The sequence below is a fragment of the Anneissia japonica genome, unplaced genomic scaffold (assembly GCF_011630105.1).
Source record: "Anneissia japonica isolate Jap-2015-1 unplaced genomic scaffold, ASM1163010v1 scaffold288024_len131450_cov157, whole genome shotgun sequence".
NCBI lineage: Eukaryota > Metazoa > Echinodermata > Crinoidea > Comatulida > Comatulidae > Anneissia > Anneissia japonica.
In genome coordinates this window covers 35891-54572 of record NW_022732698.1, presented here as the reverse complement: position 1 = coordinate 54572, position 18682 = coordinate 35891, and the positions used below count along the sequence as shown (strand labels likewise).

The following is an 18682-nucleotide window of genomic DNA, read 5'->3' as shown; positions in this document are numbered from 1 at the left end:
GGTGTACTGCCCAATCACCACCAGAAGGACCCCACTGGAAATAAGTCGTGGGCTATCCTTGGTGTTTACACCAAATCAATCCAATCAAATTTAATCCAACGATATTTTAATTGCCAGTCCCTAATATTGTGTCCTAAAAACCACAATTTTGGCCATACTAAGTCCTAAAAAAATGTCAACCCTGCCTGATAAATTTATGCCGGAACCCTGACCGAGGCTCTAGTCGGCCCTTGATTCGGACGTCCAGTCGAACATGTTGCCCCCCTCCCCATGCCGGTAAATTTCTGTGCAAAACATAGGCCTACAACAAAACATACTCTCATTCAAATTTTTAATTGTAAATATTGTAATTAATAACTATGGAAGAGGTAATCGTAAAGAGAAAACCCACAATTCGTCGGGGCGAAAAAGATTATGTATTTTGTGCATAGTAGTAGACTCTAAAATTTATTAAATAAGCCTAAACCCCTAAATTGTCAAACTCTTCGCCCCCTGGACCAGTTTGGAAACATTTTAAGTGACGCTCGACCACGCCCACATTTGCTCTCGTCGGAAAATCAACCCCCGGGGTCGGGGCATCACCCCCATCCCCTATCGGGGTCGTCGGACCCTCGTCGGGGAAATACTCGCCCCACTCATGTTTTCACCCATGAACACGCATTGTAGCCTAGTCGATACACCACTGAACACCTCTTTCGCGAGAGGGAGCTGCATGCATATTCATGTTTATCAGTTTACTTTTCAGTCTCTGACGACGCTCTCGTTAAGTCTACTACACAGTTTACTTAACTGACCTGAAATAGCGCCCTCTATAATGTCTGCCATAACTATAGAAAATAATATTACGCTGAGTCAATGTAAAGAGCATGAACCCATTAAATAAGTTTATGGTAAAGAGTAAGAGACTATTCCATCGTGAATTTTATGTTGCTGTTAATATTTCACTGACATTATAAATTAGACTTCTATTTTGAATTATGTCTTTATATGTAAGTCAATTTAATACTTACTTTTTATGAGGATTGTACGTTATTATTTTGTAATGATGTTTGTACTGTTTTTAAATTTTATTAAGAGGGCTTGTTAATATCAGTTAACCTACTGGGCTAAAATTGAAGGGTTAGATGGTTGAAATAAAAAATAAAACACTGAACTTTTTGCCGAAAACCCAGTTTTCGGCAAACTGGGTTTCTGTAAACTGGAATTCATTGTGTTTGAGTCGTCAAACTGGTATTCGGCAAAGTGGTATCGGCGATCTGGCATTCGGCAAACTGAATTTCGACCACCCAACCTAGACACCAGTATGGAACGCCGTTCAAGCAACAATTCGATGATGAATCAAGTGAATCGTCGATGGTGAATCAAGTGAATCGTCGATGATTGTATAGAAAGGTTGGGATAACACACACAGGTTAGCACAATGTACAAACACCACGGTTGAGTTCGATATGAAGTTTAATAAATATCTCTTATTCGATTCTGGAATGCAGAAAAGAATTATCAAATATGTATAAAAGTAAACAGCATAACAAAATAACATTCAGATTCCAAATTAACCTTTGACTGCACATTATAACCTTCATTTCTCCTTTAAACACCAGCTTTATCAATATTCATAATCATAACAACATGAGATTCAGGTATAGCTTAACAAGTAGAACCTTTTGATTAATTAACGTATTGAATATGCTATAAATGTGTACATGATTTTCATAAAACAATCTGTAATCAAAATATATTTCTGAAATATTACTCGCAATGTTAACCGTTAAACTTACTATTTTGCCGGGTATAAGTACATTCAGGTCAGCCGGTACAAGTTACAGTATATGAAACAATATATGAATCATAGCATTCATCATTTCAGCTTTAACTGACTACGTTAAACAACATTTTACAGAAAATTTAATCAGTTTTCTGGACAGCTCAACAAAAACATGTTCACTCTAGCTTCATCTGGCTTGGCTGTGCTTTCAAATAGCGAGGGCGCTACACAAAACCAATAGGTGGCGCTTTAAGAGCACTAATTACCATTTTAAGATTATACCAAATCTTACACTCCCCCAGCAATGAGGGAATCTCATTACACCATCATAAACAAAGTGTAAACACAAGTTTGCTAACAATAGCTTAATCAAAATAATGTAATTACTATAAAAATAACCTTTAAATCTGAAAGACAATAAATAATAAAATCATAATACAGTATATCAAAGGATATATAATCATTAACTATATATCTCCACAGTATGAATGTAACCAACAAATTACTTCCACTCTTCCAGTCTTATCAACTTTATCACTGGGCGCTTGTAAATTTTATCTCTAATTTGAACATCCGCTATCCTTACTCGGCCATCTGAGCTGGGATGCACTTTAACCACCTTTCCTGTTAGCCATTCTCCTCTCTGGGTTTGGTCGTCAACTATCAACACTTGATCACCTTCTTTCAAATTTTGTGTTTCTCTAGTCCATTTCTGTCTGATTTGTTGACTCGGCAGGTATTCTGAAACAAACTTCTTCCAGAACATATCGATAATGACTTGACTATGGCGCCACTGCTTTTTACTCCTGATTTCTTCATTTAGATTTGACAAAACAAATGGCAATGTTGGATCACGTCGACCCATTAGCAGCATATTGGGAGTCACTGGATCAGCATCCACAATTTCGGAAGACACATACCCTAACGGCTTTGAATTCATCAAGGCTTCAACTTCTACTATGACCGTGTCAAGTACTACTTCAGTGACCACTCTCTCCTTTAAACAACATTTGATAGCATTTTTCACAGATTTCACTTCTCTTTCCCCCGAAGTGTGGTGCATTGGGAGGATTGAACTTGAATTCAACATATTGTTGCGCTAATTTATTTTGCAACTCGGGACTTAAGGCTTTAAAGCAATCATTCAGCTCTCGCTCCGCTCCCTTAAAGTTGGTCCCGCAATCGGAGTATACTTCTTTGGGATTGCCCCTTCTCGATACGAATCTCCTGAATGCCATTATGAATGCATCAGCGTTCATGCTTCTGATCACTTCCAGATGAACCGCACGGGTGGTCATGCATTTAAAAATGATCCCCCATCTCTTTTCCTGCGATCTGCGAACCCTGACCATCATAGGTCCCCAACAGTCCATGCCTGTTGAATAAAATGGTGGCTTTCTTATTTGCAGTCTGGCTTCTGGTAGGGTTGCCATCTTTGGTATTTCAGAGCCCTTCCTCCATTTCTGACAGTCAATACAAAAGTTCAGCACCGATTTAATCTGGCTTCTTCTTTTAAGGATCCAATACTTTCTTCGTAAGTATGCAAATACTTGATTTGGTCCGCCACTATGGTTAAAAACATTTGCATCTATTCTCCTGATTAGTGATGATGTGTTTCGGGTCTAATACGATAGGATGAGCGTCTAATTCTGCTTGCTCTAAGTATCTTAATCTTCCACCAACTCTAATGAGGCCATTGTCCCCGTCTAACATGGGATCCAAGTTGCAGAGCCGACTGGTTCGTTGCACATCCTTACCGTTTTTTAGAAGATGCAGTTCTTCAGCAAATGATTCTTTTTGAACTCTGCGTAACAGTAGCAACTCGATGTCTCTAATTTTGTGAACATCTAGCGCTGGCGAGTCCGATCCATAAATTTTCTGCCTGTATATTTCCAGCATTTCCTCCCATGTGTGGCATTCTTCAATACACACATTAGGTTGATTTACTTCAACGTATCCAGTGAACCTCACTATGTTTATTTCATTTTCGTCTTCTACTGGATTTGGTTTTTCGTGTGTCCATTCACACATAGGAAGTTTTAGAAATTTGGGTCCTTCTATCCATCTATGCTGCAGGTTTTCAACAGGAATTCCCCTTGATACATCATCAGCTGGATTATCGGTTCCAGGCACATGCCTCCAACTTTCAATCTTAGTCTTGTTCTGAATCTCTAGAACTCTTGCACTTACAAATTGTTTGTAGCAGCATGATGGCTTGTTTATCCATCCTAGCACGATCATACTATCAGTAAAGTATACTTGATCGGTGAATGATAACGAAGATTCTTCAGTTATGGATTTGCCCATCCTAGCTGCTATCACTGCCGCCTGCAACTCCAACCTTGGTACAGTCAGTTTCTTGAGTGGGGCCACTCGCGACTTGGCTGTAATGAACCTTGTTTTAAATGTTCCGTCTTGTAGCTTCCACCTTAAATATGCGCAGGCTCCATAGGCCTTTTCTAAAGCATCGCAGAAAATGATTAGTTGAGCGTTGTTAGTTGAATTAGTCGGGGTTAAACATCTGGGTAGCTTGATTTCATTTGTGAGCGCTAACTCTTTCAGTAGTATTTTCCATTCCTTCTGTGTTTGCTCGGGCAGGTCCTCGTCCCAATTCACACCAGATTGCCATAGCTCCTGCATCTTTATCTTCATTTTTACTACAACTGGTGCTAGGAATCCAATTGGGTCGAACACTTGTGCGATAATACCTAGTGCTTTCCTTTTAGTGAGTGCTGTATTTTGGATGTTCTCACCTGGCTTATCGTGTCACTCTGAACGTGTCTTCTTTATAGTTCCACGTGACCCCTAGAACTTTCTAATCACAATCTTGCACTTGAGATTTGTCAACTTCTTTGTCATTTAGTTGCTTATTAGACAGCCACACTTTAGTGCGGAATCCTCCTAGGCACAGCACTTTATCTAAATCATCAGATAATGATCTTGCTTCTTTTGTAGTTGATACTGAGGTGCAGATGTCATCCATGTAGGTATCGTTCAATAATACTTGAGATGCTTTAGGAGAGACTTCCATACCTGTTTTAGCCGTAAGTCTAAGAGCGGTCTGCGCCATTGCGGCTGCTGGTTTATCACTAAAAGTTAAAACTTTCATAATGTATGTATCTGGCTCTCTGTCACATTCTAAATCCCGCCACAAATATCGGTGGACATGCTGATCCACTTCAGGAATCAATATTCGGTGATACATCTTAGAGATATCTCCACAAACAGCTACCTCTCGCTCTCTGAACCTGAGCAGTACACCATGAAGATTGTTCAGGAGGTCAGGCCCCTTTAACCAGTAGTCATTAATAGATTCGCCATTACACTTATTAGCCGAGTTGAAGACGATCCTGACAGAGGTGCTTTTATTTTCAGCTCGGATAACTGCATGGTGGGGAAGATAATGAACGGGCCCATTATACTGATCTATTTCTTCTTTAGTTAACTTTGTAGCAAAACCATTGTCAACCATTTCCTTCATTTGTTGTTTGTACGCTGCTCCATGTTGTTCATTCTTGAGGAGTCGTTTTTCTAGGCCGCTTAGCATTTTCTGCGCTTGCCACTTGTTGTCTGGTAGATTAGATGGATCTTTGGCCCATGGGTACGGGATCAGCCATTGATTTCCCACCTTTCATGGTACTCGAGTCTTCAATTAATTAGTCTTCCATATCCTCCATCACATTAATCGCAGCCTTACAGTCACAATTTCCGATGTCGACGCCCATAGATTCGACAGTCCAGAAAGCATCTAAGTGGACTGGCTTGTTCACTGTTACATTCATAACTTGATTGTACATCTCTGTGTTAGTACTTCCGCCAGACACAGCCCATCCTAAATGAGACTTCAAGGCAACCAAACCATTTACTTTCCTTGTATCACCAGTCATCAAATATGCATTATCCACTCCTATTAATATGTCGATAGGACCTCCTCTTCTTCTCAACGTGTTCTTAGACATGTATAAATGTTGTTCCAGTTCACGAGCGTTGACCTTCTTTACTTGATTTATCATAGGCATTTCTAAGGCTTTGATGTTATATGTATTGTTAGGATTACATCCAACCAGTTTAAGTTCACATACCCGTGATTTGAAGCTTTCTTCTGCTCCACCAACCTTGGTTATAGAAGCAGCAACACTCTTCCCTTTGACACCTAGTTGTTGAGCGAATTCAGACCTCACGAACGTCCCTTGTGAACCAAGATCTAACATCACATTCGCCATCAGGGTTCTGTATTTTCCTTTCACTTCTACCTCCAGTACACACAGAAGTGGCTCATCACAGCTTGGTATGCTTAGCTTATTTACTCCAACAGTTTTTGTCAGGTAAAGGAGTCGGTGGTGAAACCGATCACAAGTCTTGTCTCCCAATTTCTCACCGCACATCTTCTTTCTAGAGCAGTTACTCGAGCGGTGGTTCCTTCCTGCTATCTTAAGACATGAGAAACAAGCATGATTATTTTTAGTCATTTCAAAACGGTCCTCAACCTTCATGTTGATAAACTTTTCACATTGATCTGGCCAGTGAGCATCGGACTTGCAGATCCAGCACTTAGGAAACTTTTCCTTTGGAGCATTGGGTGAAGGAACATTAATGTTAAGACTGTGTACTTGTTGATTTCTCTTGTGCCTCATAGGTTGGGCTTCAACAGGATGGTTAGAAATACTTCCAAATACAGGGTCGTTGACTTCTTTCGCCGAAGACTTCACAAACTTTACGACATGTTGCAGGGCAGGCACCACGTCTTTCTCCTTTAATCTGAAATTCTCACCTTGCCATCGGTTTTGTAGAACTCTCGGCAGTTTGTCCACAATCTGTTTCAGGCTGCTTTGGTTGTTAAGCTCGTTCACGTATCCCAATGCAGATAACGCTTCAAAGCAGTTTTCTAGGTCATCGGCAAATTCACCAAGCTTCGCAGAATCAACTCTGGGTCGGTTCAGGACTTTACCTATCCAAGCCTGTACAATAACTGCAGTATTTCCAAACCTCTCCTTCAGAGTCTTGCAAGCAGATTTAAAGCCTTCATTAGGTGGTTTTAAAACGCAATACTGGATAGACTCTAACGCCTTCCCCGAACACAAAGATAGCAATGAATTTAGTTTCAATTTATCATCCTCAATTCCCATCACAGTATTATTAAAAGAGGTAATAAACGCATGGTAATATAATGGATCACCTGAATATTGCTTCATTTGGGTTTGCGGCAATGTTTAGCGCCTTAAACAACCCCACTAAATTACTATCAATATTGGATACACTAGCTGAAGCACTATTAACAGAATTATCTACATCTGATACATCACTTGAAATATTATCTTTATCAGCCAGGTCACTTTCGATACTTTGGTTTACCTCAACCTCGGGAACATCTTGCTTTGTTCTGTTTCTTTGACTTTGTATGTTTCAAGCTTCGCCATCTCAGCCATGAACTCGTCTTGGCACCGACTCATCCATTCTTGCTCCTTTTCATACGCGTCATCATTATCAATCAGCTCCACTAGACTAATATGACATTCTTCTATCTGTTCAAACCGCAACTGGGCTTTCGCTTTAATCTTGGCGATGTCATTTGGGCTAGCATTTCGGTCTACCAATTGAAATAGCTCTTTGAATACTCTGGTCAAGTTACCCTTTCGGTTCCGTCTCGTAATCTTTAGCTGGTCGATTGTGGCCATCCTTTCCTCTCACAGGTGAGCAGTGACGAATAAATCGAATTGTATAGAAAGGTTGGGATAACACACACAGGTTAGCACAATGTACAAACACCACGGTTGAGTTCGATATGAAGTTTAATAAATATCGCTCATTCGATTCTGGAATGCGAAAAGAATTATCAAATATGTGTAAAAGTAAACAGCATAACAAAATAACATTCAGATTCCAAATAACCCTTTGACTGCACATTATAACCTTCATTTCTCCTTTAAACACCAGCTTTATCAATATTCATAATCATAACAACATGAGATACAGGTATAGCTTAACAAGTAGAACCTTTTGATTAATTAACGTATTGAATATGCTATAAATGTGTACATGACTTTCATAAAACAATCTGTAATCAAAATATATTTCTGAAATATTACTCGCAATGTTAACCGTTAAACTTATTATTTTGCCGGGTATAAGTACATTCAGGTCAGCCGGTACAAGTTACAGTATATGAAACAATATCTGAATCATAGCCTAAAGAAATAACATAATTAATTACTAAAAGCAACATAAATACATGGTGAAATAAAATTGCAATATTGAAGGCACATTTAGCAGATTACCATCATTTCCTTAAAAACTATCTGGTTAGCCCTAAGGCTCAAACAAAGGAATTGGTACAGAACAAAAGATTATCTCAATACACTGTTAATCTGCTACTCAGCATCAATTGGCTATCAAATCTCAAATCGGAATCACTCAAGCGTGACGCACAAAAAGTAAAATAGAGTTCTTAATTCAACAGGTCAATCAATATGATTCTAAGTTACACAATAATTCCAGTAGGAGATAAAAATAAGTTTGGATATATACCTAGAACAGCATAGAATAACCTATGACGGATAAGTTAAATCATAATGTATTTAGGTCTAACATAGCATGACAATCAAACAATCAAATACTGTTCATTAGGCCTAAGCATATAGCATTCAAAATGGCAGCCTATACAATTTAACACATGTTCAATGTCAATCTTGCCATTAAATACATAATACTAAATGCTATGAACAAATGAAAACAAATATAGTTTCATAGACTTACATTCATCATTTCAGCTTTAACTGACTACGTTAAAACAGCATTTTACAGAAAATTTAATCAGTTTTCTGGACAGCTCAACAAAAACATGTTCACTCTAGCTTCATCTGGCTTGGCTGTGCATTCAAATAGCGAGGGCGCTACACAAAACCAATAGGTGGCACTTTAAGAGCACTAATTACCATTTTAAGATTATACCAAATCTTACAATCGCGTCGGTACTTCGCAAACCACTTCCGCGTTCGTGAGCTTAGAAAAGGCTGAGCGTAGGCGCATCTCTGAAAAGCGCGTTCTAAACAGTTCGTGTCGCGCTTATACGCTAAATGGAACCGCCGTGAATACTGGAATTCCCATGGAGTCTTTATATGCCGATAGTGTAAATTTTATTGGTCTTGATTTGGAACAGTTATAAAATATGTTAGATATTATACAAGATGTTTTAAGTGAATGGAACCTTTCAGAAAATGAAAAGGTAAAGAAAGAAAACGAGCAGGTTTAAGAAAGAAAAAGAAAGGAAATGGCAAAGAAAGAGAAAGGAAAGAATAAGAAGTGTGGAAGTGAAAGAAAAGGAAAATATAATGTAAGAAAAGGTAGAGGAAAGGGAAAACATGAAAAGAGGTAGAAAAAGGAAAAATGTAAGGAGGAAAAGGTGATATGGGAAGAAAGGTAACGAAAGAAATTACAGGGAAGTAATGGAAAAGAGAGACAGGTCGTAAGTATGAAAGAAAATAAAAGAAAAGGTGAAAAAGAAATGGAAAAAAGAGTAAAAGGTAAGTAAGGAAATACAACTAAGAAAATAAATATTTAACAATTATTTTTTTTTTTAATTCTGTATTTTCAAATTATTTATTAACGTTATATATTTACCGTACTCGCGCGAATAAGCGCCCGGGCGCTTAAAATATTTGTTGCACTTTCTCAGGGGCGTTTATTCAAACGGGGCGCTTATTTGAACTGGGCGCTTATGAAAACAGAGTGGAAATTGAGTGGGCGCTTATGGAAATAAAATCGAGGGGTTCTTATGGGAAATTATTAAATTTAAGAGGCACATTTTGAATGAAAAAAACATTATTTAAGGACATTACAAATGGTGCTTAGGCGGAAAAGATATCCTAATAATCCAGAGAACATGGCTCATGACAAGAATGCGTGAATATCATAATAGCAAAATAGCAGATGCAATTAGTGGTGGTGGGTAGTGGTTAACTTGTTGGCCATCGGCCGATTGAGATTAGCAGGATGGCAGGACCATTGTATATTTTATTGAAAACTTAGATGAGAATGTGCTAAAGGTCGGAAAAAGAAAAAGAGGAGTAGGACTAGGCATAGACATATGTAAAAAGAGTAAAGTTGGAAATATACTGTCTGTCCAGGGATCGAAGCTCCCATCAATCCAAGGGAAATATCCTCATTTTGATATTGACCTAAGAAGAATGTGTTTCCACTCTGCAGCTCAAATCATGCCAACAACCACAGTCCCAGGATTGATTGGATTATTGACTTGCTAAAAAGAAAATTTTATGAAATTATTAGAAGTGGGCGCTTATTCAAACGGGGCGCTTAAGGAAATGTTCACGTTAGGAAGGGCGGCTGTTCGAGAGGGGCGCTTATTCAAACGGGGCGCTTATTCGCGCGAGTACGGTATTTATCTTTATTGTTGTTATTAATTATTGTTAGTTATTATTTTTGTTAGGTGAAATGCGCTTTAAAGCACATAGAGGTATTTTACATTATGCACTATATAAATTGACAATTTTTATTATAATATTTAGTCAAGCAAAGACTGAGTTTGTGCAATTTGACAAACCAAATCATAATAATAATTATTATGATTTGGTTTGTCATAAAATAAAGTTCATAAAATCCTTGGTTCCTTAATTGATAGCTCTAAAGATAGACAACAAAATCATTTTTGCAAATATTGCTTTTGCAAAATTTACAAAAGTATGGTATGATTGTTGTATTATAATAGACCGTAAACTCACTCCTGCACTATGTGCACTTTTATTTGCCATCACTCAGTCAGTAATCTTAAATGATCGAAAAAGAAGACACAGTGTCACTTTGTTCTAAAAAATTTAATCTGATATAAAAGAAAGAGGGCTTAAATTAAATTTATTTTTATAAACCTAAAGAAATAAACCCAAAGCTATAAATAAAATCCGATAGAAGGGATTTAAAAAATGATTCGTTATGAAAAACGTGGCTGTGACTTATCAGACACAAAATTTATTTTGTGCCTGCCTGAAGTTTAATAATAATAATAATAATAATAATAATAATAATAATATATATATATATATATATATATATATATATATAAGTAAGGAAGCTTTCAATACACTGTACATAAAAGGCAGAATAAGAATGTCATGTTAAATTAATGAAAAACTTGATTTAAAAGAAAGGTCTTTAGCTATGGCTATGTCATGTTTAGTTATATATTAAAAAGTAGGCTATTGATCCAGTAGATTACAGTTTCTGGTGTGTTTATAATACTGGCATTATAAATTAGTTTAGATACGCTAATGCTTTACTTACTGTTGCTTTTCTAAAGAACGTTAAATTCCTTTTTATTTAACAGTAGTTCTTTCTAAATTATTTACTTTTGTTAAGCCAACTTTTTAATTTACACAACGTTTCATTATCTCCAACATAAATGCCCAGAGTTTTATTTTTTTTTCAACTTAAACCAAAATGTTCATCTTTTCGTAACTGCCAGTTACTAAGCCACATTGTATTTCAGTTTTCTTTATTCAGTTTCATCTCTGTTACATTACTAAAACAAAATCATAATTTGTTAAAACCCTTGACATACCTTGTTTATCTGCAATAAATAATATGGTATCGATAGCAAGTTCTGCTATTTTTGCCTCTCGTACGTTACTAGTACCTATTTCGTTTCGCAAACTATAATTAATTTTTAATTTTGTTTTTAATTTCACAACACAAAGTTATAGCTTATATAGGAAAAACTATTCGATTGTTAACAAACATAATTTTATTACTCTTATAGAAACAATGACATTTAATTAAATTTATGTCACAACAGATTAAAAATCAAGTATGGAGGTGAAAGGATAGTGCTGGTTTTGGGTCTTCTACATTCATTCCTAAACTATTAAGCAATCAAGCAATTTATGTTGGTAAAATATATTAAAGTTTAGATTTGTATTAATGATGTCATAAAATAAGTTTAATTAATAGTTTCTGATAAATGATCGCGAGAAGTTTGTTGGACCCTCATTTTAACTATGACAGTGTTATGATGATGAATTTTACTTATAATACTGTTATTTCCAATCTATCTATATGTACTGTTCCCAAAATTTCCCCCATCTTTTACTGCAGATCTGCGCCATTGAGCAAAAAGCATCATAACACCAACAGAGAATCGACCATTTGTAAAATTTTGGTAATGGTGGCATTTTTTTTCGTAATAGATATTGTTAAATTATTTTGTCATTTACAATGCTATTGTATTATTATTATTTTAAATAGAATAAAATATATAAATAAAAAATGTGAAAAGCTTGGTTGATATACTCTTTTTTCTGTTTGTATTTCAGAACTATTTGTCTTCATCATGAATTAATTACACAACTATGGCCAGATGTCTTTTTCTTCCTTTGGTTCTGTCAATATTTCTTAGTTACCTTCCATGTAAAGGTGATCTAGGATCAATAGACACTGCAATAAACTCTGATCTCTTTAGCAAGTTTAAATATGGCTACCAAGCACTCTTGCTTGGAGAACACTTTGATCTCAATATCATCATTACCTTTACATCAAACTTAACTTTGAAGTGTATGGTTCTGGTCAACTTTGATGACAAACTTGAAATTGTGTATGGCAACTCTAGCAACGGCGTCACAATCACTCATAGTGATGGTGTTCTACCATATCAAGAGATTAGCCAAACAGATGGATCCTATCTTAAAATAAACTTTGGGGATATAATAACCAATAGCAGTGCAAATGGTAGCAGTATCACATACGTGACGGTGCCAATGAGTTTGAGTAAGCCTGGTAGTTTTGATGAGCTCCTAGATATTTCTTCATCAGTGTCTTCGGGACTTCATGCTCGAAATGTATTGAATTCTAAACAAAATGTTTATTTCCTTGGTCCTGAAGTTAATAGCGATGCAAATTGGAACAGTGGAGATAACAATGCTGTTGTTGGTTCCTATGCTGAAGTCACAATTTCTCTACAGATTGCACCAAATTCAGAAATTAAAGATTTGGAAGTTTGTCAAGGTAAATCTTTCAAATATGTGCTGAGATATAACAGTTAAGGTGGATCTTCTTTATTTTGCACATTGCTTAGAATGTTCTCTTTAATTTTACAATTTCTGGAAGAATAAATGAAATGATTTAAAAGACAATTAGAGTTTATCCCTTCTAGTACTCTATAATTATATTTTCACTGATTTTTTTCTTATATTTAAATTTATATCTGAATATGTAGATCGAATAATAAAATAAATATTCTGGATCTATCTTGCTGCCCACTCGCATGTTGCTTTAATTTACAAGGCTTCCTTATAATAACGACGAATTAAAATATAATTCATATATCTTGTTTAATTTGAACTCTTTCGAGTTCAGATCAGACAACTGTAGGTTTGTTTTTTCTAAAATTCTATTTTGTAGACTTTTTCAGCAGTGATTTAGTATCTCTAACAGTAATTTACATCCAATGCTTGGCTATTCCTACCACTGGAAACATTACTTTTAGTAGTGCATCAAGTACCAACATCACAAATTTTAACTCTACAATGGTGTCATCATCTGGCCACATAGTCCGTCCAAAAAGACAAGTTTCCGGTTCATCATTGTTCAATTTTCTTAGGTGGGATATTGGTGATGTCAGCAATAATGGTGATACAGTTGCCATGTTGAATGTCAATGTAAGTCGTATTTTATTTTAATTGGCTTCTTGAAATCATTTAAATTTGTTGCTGATTGCATTTATTGATTTCAGTGGCACCAAGACATTTTAAATCTTATGTCCTACTAATGCTATCAAATATGATAGCTGATTGATTGATGCCCTCTTTAAAATGATGGTAGTCTATTTGGGTTCAAAATGGGAACAGATTTTTTATTGGCTCTGATCAATGAGAGTGGAGAGAGCTAGAGACAGTTGAATGAAGCCAGTAATCGTAGAAGGGTCCCTTTACTGTATTTTTTTTTTAAATATCATCAACACAATTATCGTATTATAATTTTAATTCTCTGGAGTATTAGTAGAAGGGACCACCGACCCCACCGGACCATTTTAACTGAAGAACTAGAGTTTTCCCCTTAGGAACACACTTCTTCAAGACTACGTTGCACTGCTGGGTAACAGGCAATTTTTCGTTTTGGCTACGCAGCCAGTCTACTTCGAACTAATGGACCGTGACGGCAACGCCAAGACACTGTTCGCGTACTACCCAAGAGCTGTTTTCGTTTTTTTAAGACGACTACGAGTCTACGACGACGCAGCATACGTACCCCGACACGTATATGGTTAGCCATCAGTGCCATAATGAAAGCGCCGTAATCGCAATGAAAGCGCCGTTATCTTCATAAAAAGCGCCGTAATGCCATTCATTTTTAACCAATCACAGGTTTAGGATGACTCCAACAGGGTCATAATGAAAGCCCCGTTAACTTGTTACAATAAAGTGCCGTGATCATAATGAAAGCGCCGTAATCATAATTAAAGATCCGTCATGCCTTTCTTTTTCAACCAATTACAGGCTTAGAATGACGCCAACGGGATCATAATGAAAGCGCCGTTAACGTGTTACATTAAAGCGCCGTAATCATATAAAAAGCGCCGTAATCATATAAAAAGCGCCGTAATGTTGTTCATTTTACAACCAATCACAGGCTTAGAATGACGCCACCAGGGTTATAATTGATTACGGCGTTAACTTGTTCAATAAAAAGCGCCGTTATCAAAATTAGAAAAAACGCCGCTTTTAGTAGCTGGCGCAAGGGTCATACTTTTAGCCAATCATATTCCGTCTTTCACAGCAGTCGGTGGATCGGAGGATCCTAGGAGCGAGAGCATCCAGGGCGAAGGAGCGAGTCGGGGTGTGCAGGGGTCTAATGATCTGATTTCTAGCGGTTTTTATTCATCTTTTTTATAGGCCTAGCGAAGGCCTCTCGATTTATTCTAGTCATTCACTGTAAGTACTATTATTAATTATCTAGCCTGCCTAGTAGTAGGCCTTTATAGGCCTAGTAAGCCTAAGAAATAAAAGCCCCGGGGAGACGGGAGAAGTGTTCAGGTCTGTTTTGTTTTGTTTTTTTTTTTAGGTGGAGGTCTACTAGGCTAGGCCTACTTTTTGGGGCCTCTCTCTGGCTACTAGATAGTACTAGTCTAGGCTAGTCCTAGGGCCTACTTACTTAATTATTAATATATTATTGTTATTATACTGTAACAGAGTAGTGATAATGATCCATTGTGAACATAATTGTCTAATGCAGCCTTACAAGCTACAGTGATCTGCACTTACCAAAACAAAAACATTAATATCCGCTGTGAAACAATACCACACTGAGACACCTTTGTACAGTACCTTTCGCACTCCCATAGGACAATTCGTGTTTGAACTTTGTTGAATAAAAAGTAAACCTACCGTAACCTACAGATTGTTTAATTTCAATTCAATAACATGAGTTATTTCACTGATACATTAATAGAAAGGCCTTTGCATGTGACCTAATATTTGGCATTATTCTGTGCTGTTTGTATAAATGCATGCTATTTGTTGACATGATACTTGAAAAGAGCAAGAAGTTAATAAGTAGTTAGGCAATTGGATTTATGTCATTTTTACAGGGGGAATATTAATAATTGCATAAAACACATAAGCTATACTACATAAAAACATTGGATTGTTTGGGTTAAAGTAGCCAAGAATATCATACCCCATGTAATGTTTTCTAATTATATTATATTTTTTACATTTTTTAATGCCTCCTCTGCACAAAATATGTGTGTTAAAAATTAGGAATTATTCTTGTAATCTGAATTATCCACTCAACAAGCAATTTTACTTTTTCATTTTTCAAATAACGAATTTACTTAACAAAAAACTTTAAAATCTTCAAACAAACATACTTTTTAATACTAACTAAAATAAAAAAAAAGAACGAATAGAAATTTTTTGGGTGCACCTCCACTTTAATGCATTGACCAACTATTTAATGCCTACTGAAATATTCCTTTAATTTATGATATCCAAGTTTGACAAACAAATTATTTTGAAAGTATTTAATCAAATAGGCACTCAGTTTTGACTGCAGAATACTGTTCTGGCTTGTGAAATACATCTTGTGTGTAAACAGGAACCTCTGCTGATTGTTGATGAAACTTCCTACCGATGCTGGTTGATGAATAATTCAGTTGATTGTATTATAATTATAGAGGCTTTTAAGTTTAATATATGTGTATTACAATTTAGGTACGTTCTCGTGTTAGAGAGAGGTAATGCATCGCATTGACCCTGGTAGAGTTGCACTACGATCTGTTCAGAACACCCATCGACGCACCTACAGAGTTGCAGGCCCCAACTCTGTATGGCATATTGAGGGAAATCACAAGTTCATAAGGCAAGATATAATTTTACATTCATTCCAACAAATGTTGTGACACAGATTGCTGTTAAATAGCGTTGTAATGAATAAGTGTCGCTTTTATCATCGCTGGTACTGTTTAGTAGATTTTCTGGTTATTTTGACTATGTAATTTTTGTAGTCCTTGGTGTTCAGTTTTTGAACGTATGTTTTTCATATTAAAAATTTTCCACAAGAAAAACTTTGGTTCCATTTTTTCGACAACTTTAAGTGGCCGCCATCTTAATTATCAAAGTCAAGATTATGTAGAAATAGAATGACTCCAAATGTCAAATTGATCAAATATGTCTAGTATAGTTAAAAATAAAATTATATTAATATAAATAAAACATATCTGTGAAAATTGAAAGTATTTTGGTTCCCATTAATTTTGTACAGATTTGGCTGCATTATTAATTAGTTCTGTTAGATACTAAACTGAAAACAAATTTGCTAAAGCAGAAGCTGGTCTAAAAAATAACTACTTTTTTATACTTGGGGTACACCTGAATAAGTAATAGCACACAGCTTACAAGAAGTTACAGATTTTTAAACAACCTGATGTCATGAACTCTGCCATTAGTGGACGTTATAGCATTGTTTGTCATTGATTGAATAATGTCTACCGCATCATGAAAAAGGCCTATTATAATGTTTGTACTTTTTGTAATCTGCAGATGGAGAATTGTTATTCATGGAAGCACTTATGGGTACAGCAGAATGTTGGTCTTCCTTTCTGCATCTGATAACAATATGAAGTTGTGGCCAGATACTTTCTTGCAGCTACATCTCTTTACGGTATTCCTTTCAGAATAGGAGTAGATCATGGTGGGGAAAACAATTACATATGAAACATAATGAATATTCTTCAAGGACCTGACAGGGGATCGGCAATATGTGGATGAAGTGTCCAAAACCGAAGAATCGAACGGTCATGGGTGGATTTGTGGAATGGAGTCACAAATGTTTATTAGGATTTATTTCATTTTCTCGAAGATCAGCGCCTTCTTGATATTGATAAAGAACATGAGCTTTGGGCTTTGCACTATATATACATTCCAAGGGTAAACAGGGATATTACTCTTTTTTGAAATCAGTGGAACAAACATGGTCTACGAACAGAGCATCGCCTTTCTCCAATACAACTCTTTGTGCAAAGATCTGTACAGTTTTGTTTCACCAATCTTACTGCTGTGCAGGAGCTATTTTAATGCAACAGCGGAAGAAGTAGATCAACTTGATGACAGCAGGGGAGAATTTGGAATAGAACTGTTTAGAATTGTGGTGGAATTTATTAGTGACAATTCTCGCGAGTAACATATCAATGCTTTATTACCAAAAGGAACCAAAAAAGGCATTCATGAAAGATATGATTTTTAACAATAAAAGGCAATATTTCAACCATTTAGATGTCATCACCTATCGTACTGACATATTTTTAATGATATTTTTTAAATTTTTTAAATTTCCATTACAACATATTGTTGTTATTGTAGTAAATTAGTGTCAGATCAATCCCAAAAGTCCGCTAAAAAATCATGAATGGTGCATTCTGATTGGGCGGTCAATCTGATACGGTGGAGCTCTCTCTCTCTAAATGTTTTGGTCTATGGTATAATACTAAGACGATTTAAAGTTTTTGACAAATAAAACAGAAAAGTGAAACTTGCTTAATACTTTTCTATTTATTTAAATTCTTTTTTCAAACAGCCAATTAACATAGCAGAGTATTGCTGTATATACAGTACACTATTTTCGACAACTGAATTAGAAACATCGCCCTCAACATCTGAGTTTTGGTTTACATTGGTTGCTAAAGTAAAAAAAAAAACTTAATTCATGAATTAATTAATTAATTGTAATAATAACATTTATTGATAATCATCAAACCAATCATTTGGACTTAATTAATCTTTCTTCTTCTCTGTTGTTGTTAAGTGCCTCGAGGTTGTGTCAACGTGAGGCGCTATATAAATCCAGAATTATTATTTATTATTATTATGAAATCGTTAATTTTTAAAACCACCCATTTTCATAAATTAACTTTTGACCGCTGAAAAAAATCAGCGTTTGCTATGCCATTAATTGTAAACAACAGAACCAATTTATGATTTTATTTTACGATCTGCACTTGATGTACCCTAAAAATGGTTGCCAGCTTTTCGGTGAAAATGGTCTATGCTGTAATGTGTTATGTTTGAGTTTTTTTGCAGATTGCATATAATGTTACTATATGCACACCTATTTTGATGTGCAGTACTGTATCGAGATAACTGCTTTTAAAATTCTCTTAACAAAAAAAAATCATTATTTCAAGGACCATACAGTACTGCACCTATTTTATATACCCATATTTCAGGTTCACTTTCAGTAATGCTTTTTATACCTCGGAACCTTATAATGGATATTAAACAAAACATGTAAAATGTGTAAAGTTTTTTTTTTCCAGAGATTGCAATATACTTTTGCTATTGTTCAGTTATGCACAATACCCCCCCCCCCTCCGGTTTGATAAAACTTTTTGAATCCATGTGAAATGTATTTCAATTCAAA

The 18682-nt window shown here is 35.9% G+C and overlaps 2 protein-coding genes across 5 annotated transcripts in view; one reads left to right on the top strand and one right to left on the bottom strand.

Annotated features, from left to right (window-relative positions):
- Positions 1-1441: 1441 nt before the first annotated feature.
- Positions 1442-6982, bottom strand: LOC117115756. Its single transcript, XM_033259681.1, has 2 exons — positions 5848-6982; positions 1442-1479 (listed from the first exon to the last, which is right to left on the bottom strand). The coding sequence occupies exons 1-2, from the start codon at positions 6955-6957 to the stop codon at positions 1456-1458; spliced, it is 1134 nt and encodes a 377-aa protein (XP_033115572.1). The 5' UTR covers positions 6958-6982; the 3' UTR covers positions 1442-1455.
- A 4001-nt stretch (positions 6983-10983) lies between these two features.
- Positions 10984-18682, top strand: part of LOC117115757 — an 18697-nt gene continuing 10998 nt past the window's right edge. The window contains exons 1-4 of one of the 4 annotated variants that reach the window (XM_033259684.1): positions 10984-11930; positions 12085-12772; positions 13169-13425; positions 13827-14536. In XM_033259684.1, coding sequence (XP_033115575.1) covers positions 12121-12772; positions 13169-13425; positions 13827-13865 — 948 coding nt within the window. In that variant the 5' untranslated portion in view covers positions 10984-11930; positions 12085-12120 and the 3' untranslated portion in view covers positions 13866-14536. Of the gene's footprint in view, positions 11931-12069; positions 12773-13168; positions 13426-13826; positions 14537-15978; positions 16121-18682 lie in introns of those variants that run through there. The other 3 variants (XM_033259685.1, XM_033259682.1, XM_033259683.1) reach the window with 3 other exon arrangements.